At 44.0% G+C, this 15,881-nt stretch overlaps 1 protein-coding gene and 1 long non-coding RNA gene across 5 annotated transcripts in view; one reads left to right on the top strand and one right to left on the bottom strand.

Annotated features, from left to right (window-relative positions):
- The window catches only part of GNB4 (G protein subunit beta 4), a 41,218-nt gene that overhangs the window by 6,741 nt on the left and 18,596 nt on the right, over window positions 1-15,881 (bottom strand). For all 4 annotated transcript variants that reach the window (XR_014511759.1, XR_014511760.1, XM_083442393.1 and 1 more), the window contains exons 2-9: window positions 10,669-10,776; window positions 9,901-9,939; window positions 8,645-8,751; window positions 7,301-7,364; window positions 4,737-4,899; window positions 2,891-2,957; window positions 2,594-2,795; window positions 191-407 (exon numbers count right to left, since the gene is read on the bottom strand). Coding sequence is in view for 2 of the 4 variants with exons in the window: in XM_083442393.1 (XP_083298519.1) it covers window positions 191-407; window positions 2,594-2,795; window positions 2,891-2,957; window positions 4,737-4,899; window positions 7,301-7,364; window positions 8,645-8,751; window positions 9,901-9,939; window positions 10,669-10,725 (916 nt within the window). In the remaining 2 variants the exon portion in view is untranslated. The remainder of the gene's footprint in view (window positions 1-190; window positions 408-2,593; window positions 2,796-2,890; window positions 2,958-4,736; window positions 4,900-7,300; window positions 7,365-8,644; window positions 8,752-9,900; window positions 9,940-10,668; window positions 10,777-15,881) is intronic.
- On the top strand, window positions 7,371-8,357 carry LOC310678526. The gene is made up of 2 exons (XR_014511815.1): window positions 7,371-7,783; window positions 8,037-8,357. It is a non-coding gene; the product is annotated as an uncharacterized lncRNA (long non-coding RNA).

Raw genomic sequence — 15,881 nt, 5'->3', positions numbered from 1 at the left:
GAACTGTTGGTGTTAGTGGAACCATCCTGATGTCTATTCTTATAAAATCGATGGACTAGCCAGGTCCTCCCACACAGCTCTTGGAGCTGTTCCCTCAAGCTGAGCAGCTTCCTTGGCTGCCAGTATGAGCTTTTGAACATGCAGGGGAACCCTGAAAAAGCCGTTCCTTTCTGTAAGCACGTCAACTCACCTGCACGCTCTCCCTTCAGGGAGTCCCAAACGTTGCAGTTGAAGTCGTCGTAGCCCGCCAACAAGAGGCGGCCGCTCTTCGAGAAAGCGACGGATGTGATCCCACAGATGATGTTGTCGTGAGAGTACATCATGAGCTCCTGGTCAGCTCGCAGGTCAAACAACCGGCAGGTGGCATCATCAGAGCCAGTGGCAAAGGCGTGGCCATTAGGGAAGAACTGGGAAGGGAAACAAGAAGGGTCGTGGTGAAGAGAAACAAATGGGCAACATCAGGAATTGTTTTCCAAAGGGACCAGGTGCCTTTACTAAACTAGCTTATTTCCAGAGTTGTTGGCATGTCTGTCTGTCTCGGAACACAATGGAGGAGTGCCCCTTTGAGGGCTGTAGGAAGGTTGCAGAGCCTGCTGTGGCCATAGAGGAAGAGGCAGGAGAGACAAGCTTCGTTGCAGCTGGGGCACATGAAGGCATCCATTTGTGTTGATGCAGATGCACCGTGGCTTTTCTTCTCTCTTTTTTTTTAATAAATATTTTATTAGGTTTTACATGAAAGATAAAGCAACAGAAAATAAACAACAACACAACAAAAGTAGAAAAATACAATAAAGCACAAACACAAAACAGCAAAAAATATCAAAAAAGAAAAACAACAAATAAAAACAATTTTATCCTCATTATATTCCTTGCATTAACTTATTTCTCCGACCTCCCCAGACCTCCCTTCTCTGTACTCCAAATCATATATTCAGTCAGCAAATTCCTTCCCTCTGTCTTAATTAATTTTGTCTTGATTTTAATGTCTTAATATAACTTAATTTTCTTATATCTTAAAATATTGGGTCTTTTTTAATCTTTAAACTTTTTACTAATAACCTTTTACATTCAATCAGATGTCATCAAACATTCATTATCTTAGCACCGTGGCTTTTCTTCTCTCTGCGCTCCTCCCAAAGGACATTTCAGAGTGGACAAATGTAATTTAAGGACTTGAGCTTTCAATTTACAACAGCGGAGATGGGGAACCTCAAGCCCAGGAGCTGAAAGCAGCCCCTCCAGTCCTCGGTCTGGCCCTTACAACTCTCCCCAGGTCATTCCCCTCAATGGCTCTCCTTGTATGTTTCTTGCCTGGCTGGATGCATCATGGCTTGGCTGGGATGCAATTTTCTGTCTAAAGAGTCCCATCCATTTCTCTGCCCTTTTTTGGTCTGTGGAGCCACCTAACACTGGCATGCGGCCCCTGGAAGATTCCCCACGTGGAATGTGGCCCTTAGGTAGAAGGTTCATTGCTCCCGTTATACAGCACGCTGGCTTGAAACCTGACTTTAGCAGACACTTTTTTAAAAATGGGAAAAAAGAAAAATGAACCCCTGGTTTCTCTTCCCATCATTTAACTCTTGACGTTTTAGGTAAAGGTACCCCTGCCCGTACGGGCCAGTCTTGCCAGACTCTAGGGTTGTGCGCTCATCTCACTCAAGAGGCCGGGGGCCAGCGCTGTCCGCAGACACTTCCGGGTCACGTGGCCAGCGTGACAAGCTGCATCTGGCGAGCCAGCGCAGCACACGGAACGCCGTTTACCTTCCCGCTGGTAAGCGGTCCCTATTTATCTACTTGCACCCGAGGGTGCTTTCGAACTGCTAGGTTGGCAGGCGCTGGGACCGAACGACGGGAGCGCACCCGGCCGCAGGGATTTGAATCGCCGACCATGCGATCGGCAAGTCCTAGGCGCTGAGGTTTTACCCACAGCGCCACCCGCGTCCCAACATTTTACAGCAGTTTAACAGCAGTTTTACAGACGTTTTACAGCAGTTTAAAAAGAAAAGTTACTGTATTTTTCGCTCTATAAGACGCACCAGACCACAAGACGCACCTAGTTTTTGGAGGAGGAAAACAGGGGAAAAAATATTCTGAATCTCAGAAGCCAGAACAGCAAGAGGGATTGCTACGCAGTGTAAGCAGCAACCCCTCTTGCTGTTCTGGCTTCTGGGATAGCTGCGCAGCCTGCATTCACTCCATAAGACGCACACACATTTCCCCTTACTTTTTAGGAGGGAAAAAGTGAGTCTTATAGAGCAAAAAATACGGTAATTTGATCATGTGAGAATCTCAGGGATCAGAACTGCTGGATCAGAAAGACTGGCATTAACAGGGATTTCATGTTCTCCCGATTTGCCAGTGCCTCTTCACCACAAGCACCCCGTCGTTGATAAGAGACTTTTCTTCTCCTGTGTCAAACTGACTTTTTTTGTGTGCGCTTTCCTCACAGCAGCCAACCTGCCAATATTCCATGACCCACTCATCCACGTTTGACCACACTTGTGGCAGCTCCCTCAACACTGCACACGCATGACAGCACCGTTTAAATTCATGATTTCCCTCTTGGTGCATTTGAGCATAGCTAGCCACTTACACAAACGGCATTGATGTCAGACACGTGCCCTGTGAAAGACTGCCTGCACATTCCATCTCGAATATCCCAGAGCTTGGATGACGCGTCACAGGCACCCGAAACAAAGGTGCTCATGTCTGGGCTTAGAGAGAGACTCATTACATCGCCGGTATGCCCCGTAAAAGCAGTAGTCTGCTGGCCAGTCTCAATGTCCCAAAGAGCACTAGGAGCAAAAGAAAAACATTTGAACACAGAAGGTTAAAACACGCAGTCCCAACAGTTCAAGGCATGTCACGAAAGAAAACCCAAGAAACTCACCAGGTGGTATCTCCTGAGCTTGTGACTATTTGGTTGTCATCTAGAAAGCGACAACAAGACAAATACCCTAGAAATGCAAAACAGGAAACATGTCAGAGGCAAAATCTATCACTTAAGAAGAGATCCAAAATGCAGATTGTGTGCATTATGTAACTGAAATCCAGTGCCCTGAAAGTTTCAGCTTTTATTCATTTAAATTATTTTCAACCCTCAAGGCTGCAAAGGTTTGGTGTTAGGTGGGCATCTCAGGAGCTGGGAAGAAGCTGCACAGATAAGTAGATGAGTAATTCTTCTCCAAATGAAGGGTGGTGTATAAATTCTAATTCTAATAACAACAGCGCAGCAGCACCTAGGCCATATTGAGTCATACACTGGAATACGCTTCCAGGTGCCAACCTTAAATCTCCTATTCAGCTTCAGGCATAAAACGTCTCTCTGTCAGCAACCATGCCTTAATTCACAAGGAGTCAGCACAGTGGGAGAGAACACTGCTCTCTGCCACTCCAGATTTGGCTGCAGCCTCTCCTCAGTCCAGCTGTAGGCAGGCCGCTGGAGCAGGGACAGAGCATGGAAATATTGCAAGATAGAAATAAAAAAATTTAAATAGTGTGGCTCCCCAAAGGGGTTATCCCCAAAGGAATACAGCCCTAAATATAAAAGAGGTTCCCCACCCAACTTAAAACAGCCAGTCAAATGTCTCACAGAAAATATTTGGGAAGCATGCTGTTGTTGTTGTTTTATATATATAATGCTCAACCAACAGATGTTTAACTGTCAGGGTGCCCAACAAAGCCATAGGGCCTTCCACTTTCAGCTGTCCACTGCCCAGTGCAATCACATCTCAGCTGAGCAGGAATTCCCAAGGCCAGACTGTGTAACTCTCAACACACTTCACTTGGAATAGTAAAATCATACATCTCAAACTATGTGCACATGTTGACATGTTTGCTTAAATGCACTCAGGCTGCAGATTCACCCCTTCTTGACTCTTACCTTTTGACACCTTCACACAGAATTTGGACTAAGAACAATGGCTGCTCATTTGCAAGCCATTAGCAGAAATTTCAAGTCTCTCTCCTCCCACCCTCCAAACTCTTTTATGGCCACTATAGTAGAGCACCGAGGACAGACCAGGTTGGACCAACCCGCAGGCTTGCAGGAGCTACTTTTTTTAAAAAACCAACAACCCTCAGATTCAGAAACTTGGAGCCAGGATGGACATAAACTTGGACTTGAAAAATAGGGTGCCTTTGAAAAATAGGGTGCCTTTATTTTCAGTACCACAACAAAGTAGTACACAGACCTTACTGAGAAACTCACCAGTTGATCACCCTTCCATATGCCCACGGAATACAGCATTGGGTTTGGACAGAAGAACCTTAGGCCACAACTTGCGCAATCAAATTCTGGTTTAAAGCCTGGCTTGTTGGGAAGCTATTCGTCATAGCTCCCCAGTTTGCATTTAATGGGAAGCTGCAATGAACTGTGGCTTCCTGGTTGGTTGTGTCACTGGTGCAAAGGGAGAAGCGAAGCTGCAGCAAAAGGGTTGTGTGTGAATGAAGTCATGACACTGGCTGATAAGACCCATTAGCTCAGCAACTGGGAAATGTATTTTTTTTTCTGGGGGGAGGGGGGGTTGGCATTGAAAGTAGACAGGATGGAAGATGACCGGTTGTAGCAGAACAGTTTCTGCCACAACAAATATATCTAGTTACATGTTTCACTTTCGACTCCTCTGCTTTTAGGGAATTACAGAAGTTCAAATAAAGTCACCATTTAGGGAATTGCAGAAGTTCAAATAAAGTCACCATTTCATCGAAACAAATAGAAACAGAAGCCTGCTGACCAGTATGTCCGGGTAGTTCTCTGCTCACTCGTACATTGCCCTCTCGTGTCTTCAGGTTGTATATGGAGCAGATGTTGTCCAATCCACCACAGGCGACGTAATTGCCAGATGGGGCGTATGCACAGGTCATGACCCAGGAAGATCTTAAAGGAATGGCATGCATCTTCAGGGCGGAAGGGAGGGGAAAAAACACAGTTAGAAGGGGAAAGTTGCCCCCTGAGCATGAATAAACGTCTTCCAGAAACATACACAGGCTTCGCAAGGGTTGCCTGAACCCATCAGTGCTCTGATGGTGTTTCCTGCTTGGTAGGGATGGCCCTTGTGGTCTCTTCCAACTCTATGATTCTACCACTGCCACACTGAGAGAGGCTGTTCATTCACAGAGCCTGTTCTCCAGATGAAGAACCAAGTTTTCATGGCGAATACTGAGAGAACAACATTACGAAGTGAGGGAATATATATATTTATGTTCTCAAATTGCAACTTCCCCAATTTTACTTGGATTTTCGTAAGGTCAGAACATTTTAAACAGGTGTTCTGATGTTCCCCTCAACAAGAAGCAAGCATCTCAGCAGGCTGCTCAATCACTGGGTCATCAAAAAGAAGTCAGTCAGTATTTTTATTTCTCTGAGTCATTATTAATATTTTATTTACTAACTGGAGTTACATATTCCTGTGACACATTGACAGAGTATAGCATCACAATTAAAACACATGGCACAGAACAGTCTAAAAGACAAACTGCTTTGTGTAAACCTCTTTTGAGGCTGGATTGTTGCTGGGGTGTTTGTTTGGTTTTTACAGTCAGGCGGCATATAAATTTTACGAAATTGATAAAATTTAAAATACAAGCGGAGGAGTGCTTTCAGACATTGTAAGCGAGTTTTAAAACAGGAGTCAATACACTTTGCCCAAACACTGAAAGCATTTGACTCTGCTTTAGATTATTTTCCAATGTCTCCTATGTTTTCCTCAATTTACTGATAGCCTTCAGTAACCTGCCCTGTGGCATAACATAAAGGTAAAGGTAAAGGGACCCCTGGCCATTAGGTCCAACTGCGGACGACTCTGGGTTGCGGCGCTTATCTCGCCTTATTGGCCAAGGGAGCCGGCGTACAGCTTCCAGGTCATGTGGCCAGCATGACTAAGCCGCTTCTGGCGAATCAGAGCAGTACAAGGAAACGCCGTTTACCTTCCTGCTGGAGCGGTACCTATTTATCTACTTGCACTTTGACGTGCTTTCGAACTGCTAGGTTGGCAGGAGCAGGGACCGAGCAACGGGAGCTCACCCCGTCACAGGGATTCGAACCGCCGACCTTCTAATTGGCAAGTCCTAGGCTCTGTGGTTTAACCCACAGCGCCACCCGCGTCCCTGTGGCATAACATATTGTATTATTATTATTATTATTATTATTATTATTATTATTATTATTATTATCATTAACTAAGCACTTTCCCTAGTCCTCCAAGCAAGCATGGAGAAAAGTGGATAGATCTGCCAAGTTCTGCTTGCCAAATTGCAGCTACCCCTACTGCCCAACCTAGAAGAGTGTGGTTCCCAGGCTTCCCCTTTCGCAAAGAGCAGGATGGTGCCCTTGACCTTGTGCTACACCTCCGAAGTGCAGCGTGAGGTTTGGGGTGGGGGAGAGAAGTGCCTGCCCTCTTTCCAGCTCTAAGCTTGGAGCTGAAGATTGGGGGTGGGCAGAAAATGGGCCTGCCCCCCAATAACTCAATGTATGCCATGGGGAAGAGAGGTCTGCTTCTGCACTCCATGGGGGCTACAAATAACCCTCAAGCAGAGTGGCAAGTCCAAACACTTCTGCCACATTTCCAGCTCAGCACTGGGGAGGAAGAGGTGCCTCTGTCTGTAACTCCAGGCTCATATTGCTCACCAGAGCACGGCTTTCTGGCTTCACTCTGGCCATAGCACACTGAACGAGTCCAAGTTTTTCAAACCTGGGATTTTTGATGGTCCCAAGCAAGTCCAGAAGCAAACAGAGACCTCACTGGGAATCAGAGGCAGATGATTTTGCCGGCCACTAAACAGATGCACAGATATTCAACCAGACTAGACAAGATAAAGCTTCTGCTTTCTCATAGGGTAAATTTAAGAACTGGGCATATTTCAAAAAGCACCACCTTTTCAGATTGCAATGCAGCTGCTTTATATCAAAGAAACCTGCCATTCCGAAAAGACACCTGTAACCCCACATCAATAGATGACGCCCCCCCCCTCAGAAATAGACAAGAGACCCAACAGTGTTTTCCCCAAGCAAGTGAGCCGCTGTTGTTAAGAGCAATGAGATGGAAGAGTCAATGAGAGGCTTGAGTAAGTAAGTTTAAAAAATAACAATAAACGAAAGCAGAGTTAGAATTCTTGGAGGGTGGAGAAAATAAAAAGCAAGAGTCAATAGAGGGGGGGAAACAGAAAAAGTAGTACTTCAGGTAGAGAACAAAAAAGAAAATAAAAATAGCAGTGGAAACAAAAAAGCAAGCCCACCAGCAATAGGCACATTAAAAAAAATGCCAAAACGGATTACTTTTTTAAAAAACAAAAACTCTACCTTGTTTGTTGTGTAACTATCCCAAATAATTAATTTTCCATCTTGGGAAGCGCTCACTAGTAGCCTAAAGATAACCACAAAACACACATACACACACAAAAAAGACATTATCAAGTTAACTTTGTGCCTCCTTTGCTAGGTTTCAAATTTGGTACATGCACCCAGCCGTTCACCAAGACCCTGATTTTGCCTTTTCCTCTTGCAAGACGCATGGCTTTGACGCATCAGCAGAGGACGTCTAGGCAACATGTTGCAAAGTCAATCGTGCTTTACTTTTACTGAACTCTAAACAAATGCCCGACATTCTAGCAGGGGTGGAGAGATGGGCAGAAAGGGTTCCTGTATACTGTTATCTTCCCCTTAAGAGCAGGCCTGAGGACCCAGGGTCAGGTATGGCAGGTTCCCCAAGTGCAATGCTCTCATAGGAGTAATGCCAGCTGTTCATTTACGTAGAGGGAAAGGAAATATGTGTTCTGTGAGCCAGTGTGGTGTAGTGGCTAAGAGCGGTAGCCTCGTAATCTGGGGAACCGGGTTCGATTCCCCGCTCCTCCACATGCAGCTGCTGGGTGACCTTGGGCCAGTCACACTTCTCTGAAGTCTCTCAGCCCCACTCACTTCACAGAGTGTTTGTTGTGGAGGAGGAAGGGAAAGGAGAATGTTAGCCGCTTTGAGACTCCTTAAAGGGAGTGAAAGGCGGGATATCAAATCTAAACTCTTCTTCTTCTTCTCCAGACAGCTTTCAGGTAGGGAAAACTTAGCCTACCCTCCCTATGATGATGGCAGTTTCTTGGTCATGGAGGAATTAAAGGTGAAGGTTTTGCATACCCCGAACAGTCTTGCTGATTGCTGCAGCCTTATTAATTTTGGCATGTGGGCTTCCATAGAAACAATTAAAACCACTTCTACCTGTGTAACTCTTCCATCCCTTTTCTCGATGCAAGAGACAGAAAGAACTCTGGAACCAAAATATATGTTGTTTAACCGCTAAAGGAGTTTCCAAGATTGTATGGCTTACTGAGGACGAACAGGTTAAATGCTTGCATCTGTTTTTAAGTATTTTTTTTAAAAAAACTTTTTTTTTCAGTAGTATTTTCTTCTGGTACTTCTATATATTCAAATCTAGTATTTTATGAAGCTTGTCCATAGCATAGCTAAGCCTCCCTACCAAATGACTGGGCCTTTAAGGGGGATCAAGGGCTCCTTAAGCATGTAAATGTTTGCTGTGCTTAATTTATGAATATATTTATAGCATGCAGGTGCTCATGTGGGGCTGTAGAGTGCACACGGCTTTCCCCCAACAATGGCAAGAATCCTCCGACACGCACATCAGCTCTCTGTACAAACCTTGAATCGGATCCCCAATGCATGGCATATATTTTAGCTAGATGGCCTCTCAAGGTACGTCTTGTGCGCATCTGGATTCGGCCCACCGAGTCAAGGCTTGTGGTGATCTAGGCAGGAAAGGAGAAGAACATGCATTACTCCAAGCCTTCTCCTGGGCAGAGTAAGACCACAGAACATCTAAATACCCAGGACACTTTCACAGGTGAATCTTACAGCAGCATTTCCTTATTCGGAAAGGGACAGACCAACTGAGATCTGGCATCAACGTTATCAGGCTCCAGCTTCCAGACTGAATCTCTACATGGAAACTCAGCATGTTGTAGAAGATTTCTGGTGCATGTTTTAGGAGGCACTGCAGCAGATAGATCCCAGAGTAAATATCTCATGTGTGAAGGAGCCCAAGTCTATTACCAGGAGGTACCAGGGCTTCTGATAATGAAGTAACCATTTAACGAGCATTATGCAATTAAGTAATAGGCACATTCCACAGTAACTCACTTTAATCAAGCCTGGTTGAAATCAAGTGAATGGGTTTTACACGGAAGTTATTACTTTATTAGCAGCCGAAGCTTCATCCATTTCGTTTATGAATTGAGGCATCTCAAAGCAATTTAAAACTTATATAGAACAGTTTCATATATAAAAATTACACACACACACACCAGTTTAAAAACAGCAGCAGCAGATACATAAAACCAATTCCAATCCACTACAGATATCAGCTGGGATAAATATCTCCATTTGTTGAAAGTGGAATATCTTTAGCAGACACTGAAAATGCAACAGATAAGCTGCCAGTCTGATATATATTGTGGGGAGCTTCAAAGGGCAGGTGCTTCCACAGGAAAGGCCCAATTTTGACATCGTACAATTGGATCTTCTGAAACGATGGTAGCTGCACGATGCCCTTGGAGTTTAATGAGTATGTACTGGGTAAGGTGATATTTCAAGTTCCCCATGGATTGCATGAACTATACAAGGTGCATAGTTATTATTCGTCCATGTGAATAAAAATGAACTACTACTTGACTTTGTGTCCTAAACCTTTTAGCTACAGCAATATCCCCTCCCTTGAAATGCCCCACAGAAATTTCCCCGTGGGCAAGAATGAACGTCTTTGTCTTTTAGTTTATCTGGTTGTTTTATGTTTCTGATTCTGATTTTATTTCACCCTAACTGTTTATTTTATCGCAGTTAGCTGACTAGGGGGCTTCAGTCGGCAAGGTAGAATATTTGTTTAAAACACGCATACATACCTGAGCAAGAGTTGTGTCACTACACGCTTTTCTAGCATCCTTTAAAATAAAACAAACAAATATCAATCTACGCAGAAGAAATTGGAATTTGAAGAACAGTGTTATCATGGAGCTTGATTCTAGCTTCCTCCTTCTTGGCACAGTTAGCTTTCTATACGCAGTGAGTTTTAGCCTTGAAATGTGTGTTCAAACATGTCAAACACTACCTGAAGCTTAAAGTAGCTCAGTCCTGTAGTGCAGTCAAAATCCTGCACGACAGCACGCTTTCTTTCTCAGTTGATGACAAGTGTGAAAAGAGATTATACTACCACACATTGGCTTGCTCAGCCTGACCCCTTAATCTCAGCCTTCAATCCTGAACCCATCATGGGCGATAATGGAACTCGGAATCAGGGTATAAACACTGGCTGTTTGTTCTTAGCCTGTGCTAGAGCATCACAGCCACAGGGGGGAAAGCTCACACATGCACCCGTTGACTCTGAATCCGTCACAGGAGCTGAGCAAGACAGCTCTGGAAACCTCTCAGGAATGAATGCTGATTTCATTCACACATGCAGTGAGGAGACCCTAAGGAGGCCCAGCACTGTATCCCAAGAGCTTTTAAAATACAGCACCAGACCCCAATGGCGCTTTGCCCACCAAGTGAAGAACTCACGGAGGGAAAGGTGTTGGGAAGGGAAAGGAGGCAAACTCCATTTTTTCCTCCTCAAGATGTTCACGGATCCCAACTTATTTAGCACCAACAGCAACAAAAAAGACACTCCTTACTCTGATTTGATTCCGGAGTTGTTCCGCCTCCTGCCGCAACTGCTCCAGTTCACTCATTCTCCCGAATGACTCTCTTTCCCACCTTCACTGTACTTTTGAAGAAGATGTCTGCCAACAAAGAGGGAGGAAATAAAGAAAATAATACCTTCTTCACCTCCCGACACATCACAAGAGACAAAAATACAACTTACTGAATTGACTGAAGTTTTTTATTAGTGCCCTCCATCCCTTTGATCACCTCTACTCGGAATACGTTACAATACCACCACAACATTTGGCATTCATCAAATACATTTCAGGTGCGTCGTGTTTTGCACACATTGTCTCGGTAATCCTTACAGCAGCCCCGAACAAGGAAATCTGGATTGCCCTCCTGTTGGAGAAGGGAAGGTTGGGTGGGCTGGGGAAGTGGAAGAAGAGAATATTGGTCTGCCCAAGGCCACCCTGCAAGTTCAGGGCCAAGATGCCATTTCAGCTAGGGAATCCCTTGCTCATAAACCTCAGTAAGGGAAAGGGAAAGATGATGGGAAAGATACCAGCATTTCTCCTTCCTCGGTTCTAATGCACAAGACACAGGGCAGCTGCAACACAGTCAAATAAGGCAGCCATGCATTCTGAACAGGAAACAAGCAAAGATACTGGAAGCCCAAGGATAGCATTTTGGCCACAGGAACAGTATTTTTGCCCAATGAGTCCTTTCTTAGCAGGCTTAAAATACAAGTAACTCGTTGCCCCCAAAGAGGGCTTTTGCTGGCATTTCACATTTTGTGTTCTTAACAAGCAGCACAACATAACTTTTATTTCATTCTCTTTATATTATTTATATGTATCACGGATATCTCTGGAAACAGTAAATTGATGCGGCTCAAAGCTTTCAAAAGATGCTTCAGCCTCATTAGGCACTGAGGTGAAAATTTAATTACCTTAAAAGCAGCTCTTTATTCACTTAACAATGCCATATTGCAGTGAATGCATTAGCTCCTTGAACGTGGAGAGATCTTTCCCAGGAAGGGAGGGAGCAAAGGGATGAAGTCAGATTCGCAAACATATCCACATGACACACACTGAAAAATAACATATCTTGTGCTTCCTGAAAAGCACAAAATATAAAATACTTCCACACCCAATTCTTGTTTAAGGGATGCAAGGCCACACTTTGCAGCATAATGGAAAAAGTTCCCATTAAAAGGTTTGAACAAAGTGAACACAACTCCAAGCTTTCAGTCTATGTCATCCTCAGCAATGATGAGTGTGGTAGAACTCAATTCATACTATTATCTACCCCAACCTATTGAAAGTAGCTCTTTGCTCTTCTAATGACTTCCTTGAGTTTCAGACGTGTGCCCAGGAAAGAGAGGAAGCAAAATTTTAATGTGCATAGTGTGAAATGGAGGAAACCAAGATCATCCTGTATTTTCTGCCATCATGTGGAGATGTAGAATATATACATCCTGTGTTTAATAGCGATCGCCCTGTCAATGGTGGTTTACATGTACAGCGGTACCTCGGGTTAAGTACTTAATTTGTTCCGGAGGTCCGTACTTAACCTGAAACTGTTCTTAACCTGAAGCACCACTTTAGCTAATGGGACCTCCTGCTGCTGCCGTACTGCCGGAGCACGATTTCTGTTCTCATCCTGAAGCAAAGTTCTTAACCTGAAGCACTATTTCTGCGTTAGCGGAGTCTGTAACCTGAAGCGTATGTAACCCGAGGTACCACTGTATAGCACATAAAATACAAATATGAATGAGAAACATCCGTTTACAAAACTTTAACTCTATCGGTAATAAAAATTCAAATTTTCATACCATTATCTCACTACAGTGGTGGCTAGTCAGGTGCTTCTGAGAAGACCATGAGCAGGGATGAAGGCAAGAGCTTTTTCCTGCAGTCATAGGGCGCTTATGAATATTAGTTAAGGGGCATGAGAACATGGGGGTTCCTTTAGGTCATCCTTATTGACAATGACAGACCCATCCTTCATGAATGTGTCAATCCCTTTTTAAAAGGCATCACCACACCTTGCAACAACCAAGCTACATATGCAATTATGTATTGCATATTATTATAGTTTGCCTGCCCTTAGTGTATATGAGAATGGAAGAAAACATTTGTCTGTATCCAGTTTCTCCATACCAGTGTACCATTTTAGGAACCCTAACAAGTCCTCTCTTAATTGCCCTATCTTTTACACATAACCCTGCTTTTTTAAAAATCTGCTTAGTTTCAGCAAAGACACTATTACTCTAATTACAAATTAAAATGGGGCAGGGGGAAGCAACTTAGGTCACATTTAAAAAATATTCTTAAAGATGTGTTTTTATCCTCCCCCAACTCAAAATGACGAAACTGTCCAAAGAAAGTGCTTGAATGTTTCACCAAAAGGTAGGCATATTAAAGTACAGGCAAGAATCAGGCTTAAATCAGCTTTCATTTACACACACACAAACACACAATACTTACCCTAAAATGGCATGGGGTATTCAAAGCAAATTACAGTGTTACCTTGGTTCTCGAACTTAATCCATTCTGGGAGTCCTTTCGACTCCCAAAACCGTTCAAAAACCAAGGCACAGCTTCCAATTGGCTGCAGGAGCTTCCTGCACTCAATTAGAAGCCATGGAAGCCGCGTCGGGCGTTCAGCTTCCGAAAAACGTTTGCAAACTGGAACACTCACTTCTGGGTTTGCGGAGTTAGGGAACAGATTTGTTCGACAACTAAGCCATTCCCTCAACAGTCACACATGATGCAAACCAGCACCAGCAGCATGAACAAGTAAAAAGAAACGTATATAGCTGCTGAAGTACCACACACCTCATTTTCAGTATGATCCTAATGTTAAATAGACTAATTTGCAATTAATACAAGGTACAGATACTTCACTTACAGAGGTTGTTTACGACAAGTTGTGATTGCTGCTGCGGTTTCCTATCAGTATCAGAACTCTAAACAAGCATTCCTACACAGCCGAAGTGTTAAAAGAAATCTTTTATTGTTTCACAAGTCCTTTTGTTTCTTCAAAAAATAAGCACAGGAAACAGGCCTAGGTGTGTCCTTGATCTTCTAAGGTTGAAAACACTGTGCACATTTTCAAAAGGGTTCTGCGGCAACGTGTACCAGATCTACTACAAAAGCACAGAAGGCTTTAACTCATATTGTAACATCCAAGCATCAGTGGAGGACTAGATTCTTTCACCCTATTCCACATCCCACCCACTGCATCCTGGGACAACACAGCCCATGATGCTTGAAAGGCCCACACAACCCTCTGAAGAGGATGCCAGGGGAAAGAGCCACAGCAGAAGCTTGCTTTCTGCTCACATACGATACAGCCATGATCCAAGAGGTTGAGAAAGTAGAAATCAGAATGCTCAAGGACCTAAAACATGCCTTGCAGTAACTACAAGATCATCAGTTGTAGATTCCTGCTGTTGGGTACCCACACAAACACTCTGCCATTTTGACTTGAAATCTGGACTCGGTGTTCCCCAATCTCTTAAGTGTTTGATAAGAGAGCCTATCATGCTTATCTTCCGTGTGACTTGGGCAAATGTTTAGCCTGGAGAAGAGGAGGTTAAGGGGTGATAGCCATGTTCAAATATATAAAAGGATGTCACATAGAGGAGGGAGAAAGGTTGTTTTCTGCTGCTCCAGAGAAGCGGACACGGAGCAATGGATCCAAACTACAAGAAAGAAGATTCCACCTAAACATTAGGAAGAACTTCCTGACAGTAAGAGCTGTTCGACAGTGGAATTTGCTGCCAAGGAGTGTGGTGGAGTCTCCTTCTTTGGAGGTCTTTAAGCAGAGGCTTGACAACCATATGTCAGGAGTGCTCTGATGGTGTTTCCTGCTTGGCAGGGGGTTGGACTCGATGGCCCTTGTGGTCTCTTCCAACTCTATGATTCTATGATTCAAAGCAACATTCTGGGGCAACTTGATTGGCAGGAATTTATTCAACAGTATGAGGCTCACAGCTGAAAGGGACAAGTGTGCACTATGGGTGCTATAGGCATTTTGTAAAAAGTATCAGCTTCATTGCTGATGCCCCTCAAAGCTTTCCTCGGCCAGCACAGCTCTGGCACCTAAAGAACACATTAAGACAGCTTGCATCATCACGCAGCTGTGACATTTAGTGCACAGCTGTAACATCTCAGAGAGCACAAAGAGGGATATAGAACCATTGCCTTTTTATACACCACTGATCACCCAAAAATAATTAACAGTCATTGCTCTCGGTGCTAACACTTAATTTGATACATCTTCCCAAAACGCAACCATGGTTGACTTCAAACTGGACTGATTGTTTTTTATTAAAAAACCCTTTCAGTTAGAAGATACAACTTTATAATGACTGTACATCATTATCTTTATCATTAGATTCCGTACCCACCCTTCCAACATATGCTCCCATGGCAGATTACAACAATTTGAATATAGAATATTAAAAGGAGTTAAAACAATTTACTGATACTGATTTTTCCTCGGGATTTACTCCTGAAGTTGAGCCCCATCTGCCCCTCATTTCCCTCTACAGCACATGAAGCAACCACCTTCTTGACCACTGGACTCACTATTGGTCTCATCTGCTCAATGCACCGGAGCGTGCCTTCGCATGTAGGGGAAGACCCTAACTCATTGAGGGTTTCAGAGACCCATCATCTACCCTCACCTGAGTTAGCTGCCCAGTCAAAGGCGTTTCCTGGGGTGTGGTCGCTGTCACATGCTGACAGCATCCAGGAGCCACAGGTGAGAGCTGAGTGCAGAGTGGGGACCAAAGGTGGACAAACTAGCCCAGAAGGAACATGAAATGCCCCCAACCAGAGGTTCTACCCTTCCACCAACAACCCAAAGCATATTGTAGAATTCAATGAAATTACAAGCATCCCGTCCCCCTTATCTGAGATTGACATATGGGCGACTGCGTATACTTGAGGCGCCAGGAAATAGCCCCACAAAAAAAACTTAGGTGCATTTCATTAGGGGGGGCAAAATGTAACCCCTGCCTAAGTGAGGAGTTGCCTGTATTATGTATTTTGTGTTCTCTTTTTGTGCTTTTATGTTGTGAACCACCCTGTGATCTTTGGGTGAAGGGCAGTATACAAATCTTCATCATCATCATCATCGAAGACAAGTGGATGCTATGTATCTTTCTATTTCCAGGTCTGTAAGTCATCTTCAAATGAATCACAGTTAAAACATGACAAGGAAAAAA

Source organism: Podarcis tiliguerta (assembly GCF_965153285.1).
Source record: "Podarcis tiliguerta genome assembly, chromosome: 5".
In the NCBI taxonomy this organism is placed as follows: Eukaryota; Metazoa; Chordata; class Lepidosauria; order Squamata; family Lacertidae; genus Podarcis; species Podarcis tiliguerta.
The sequence above is the reverse complement of the archived record's forward strand: the minus strand, read 5'-3'. Positions and strand labels throughout refer to the sequence as shown.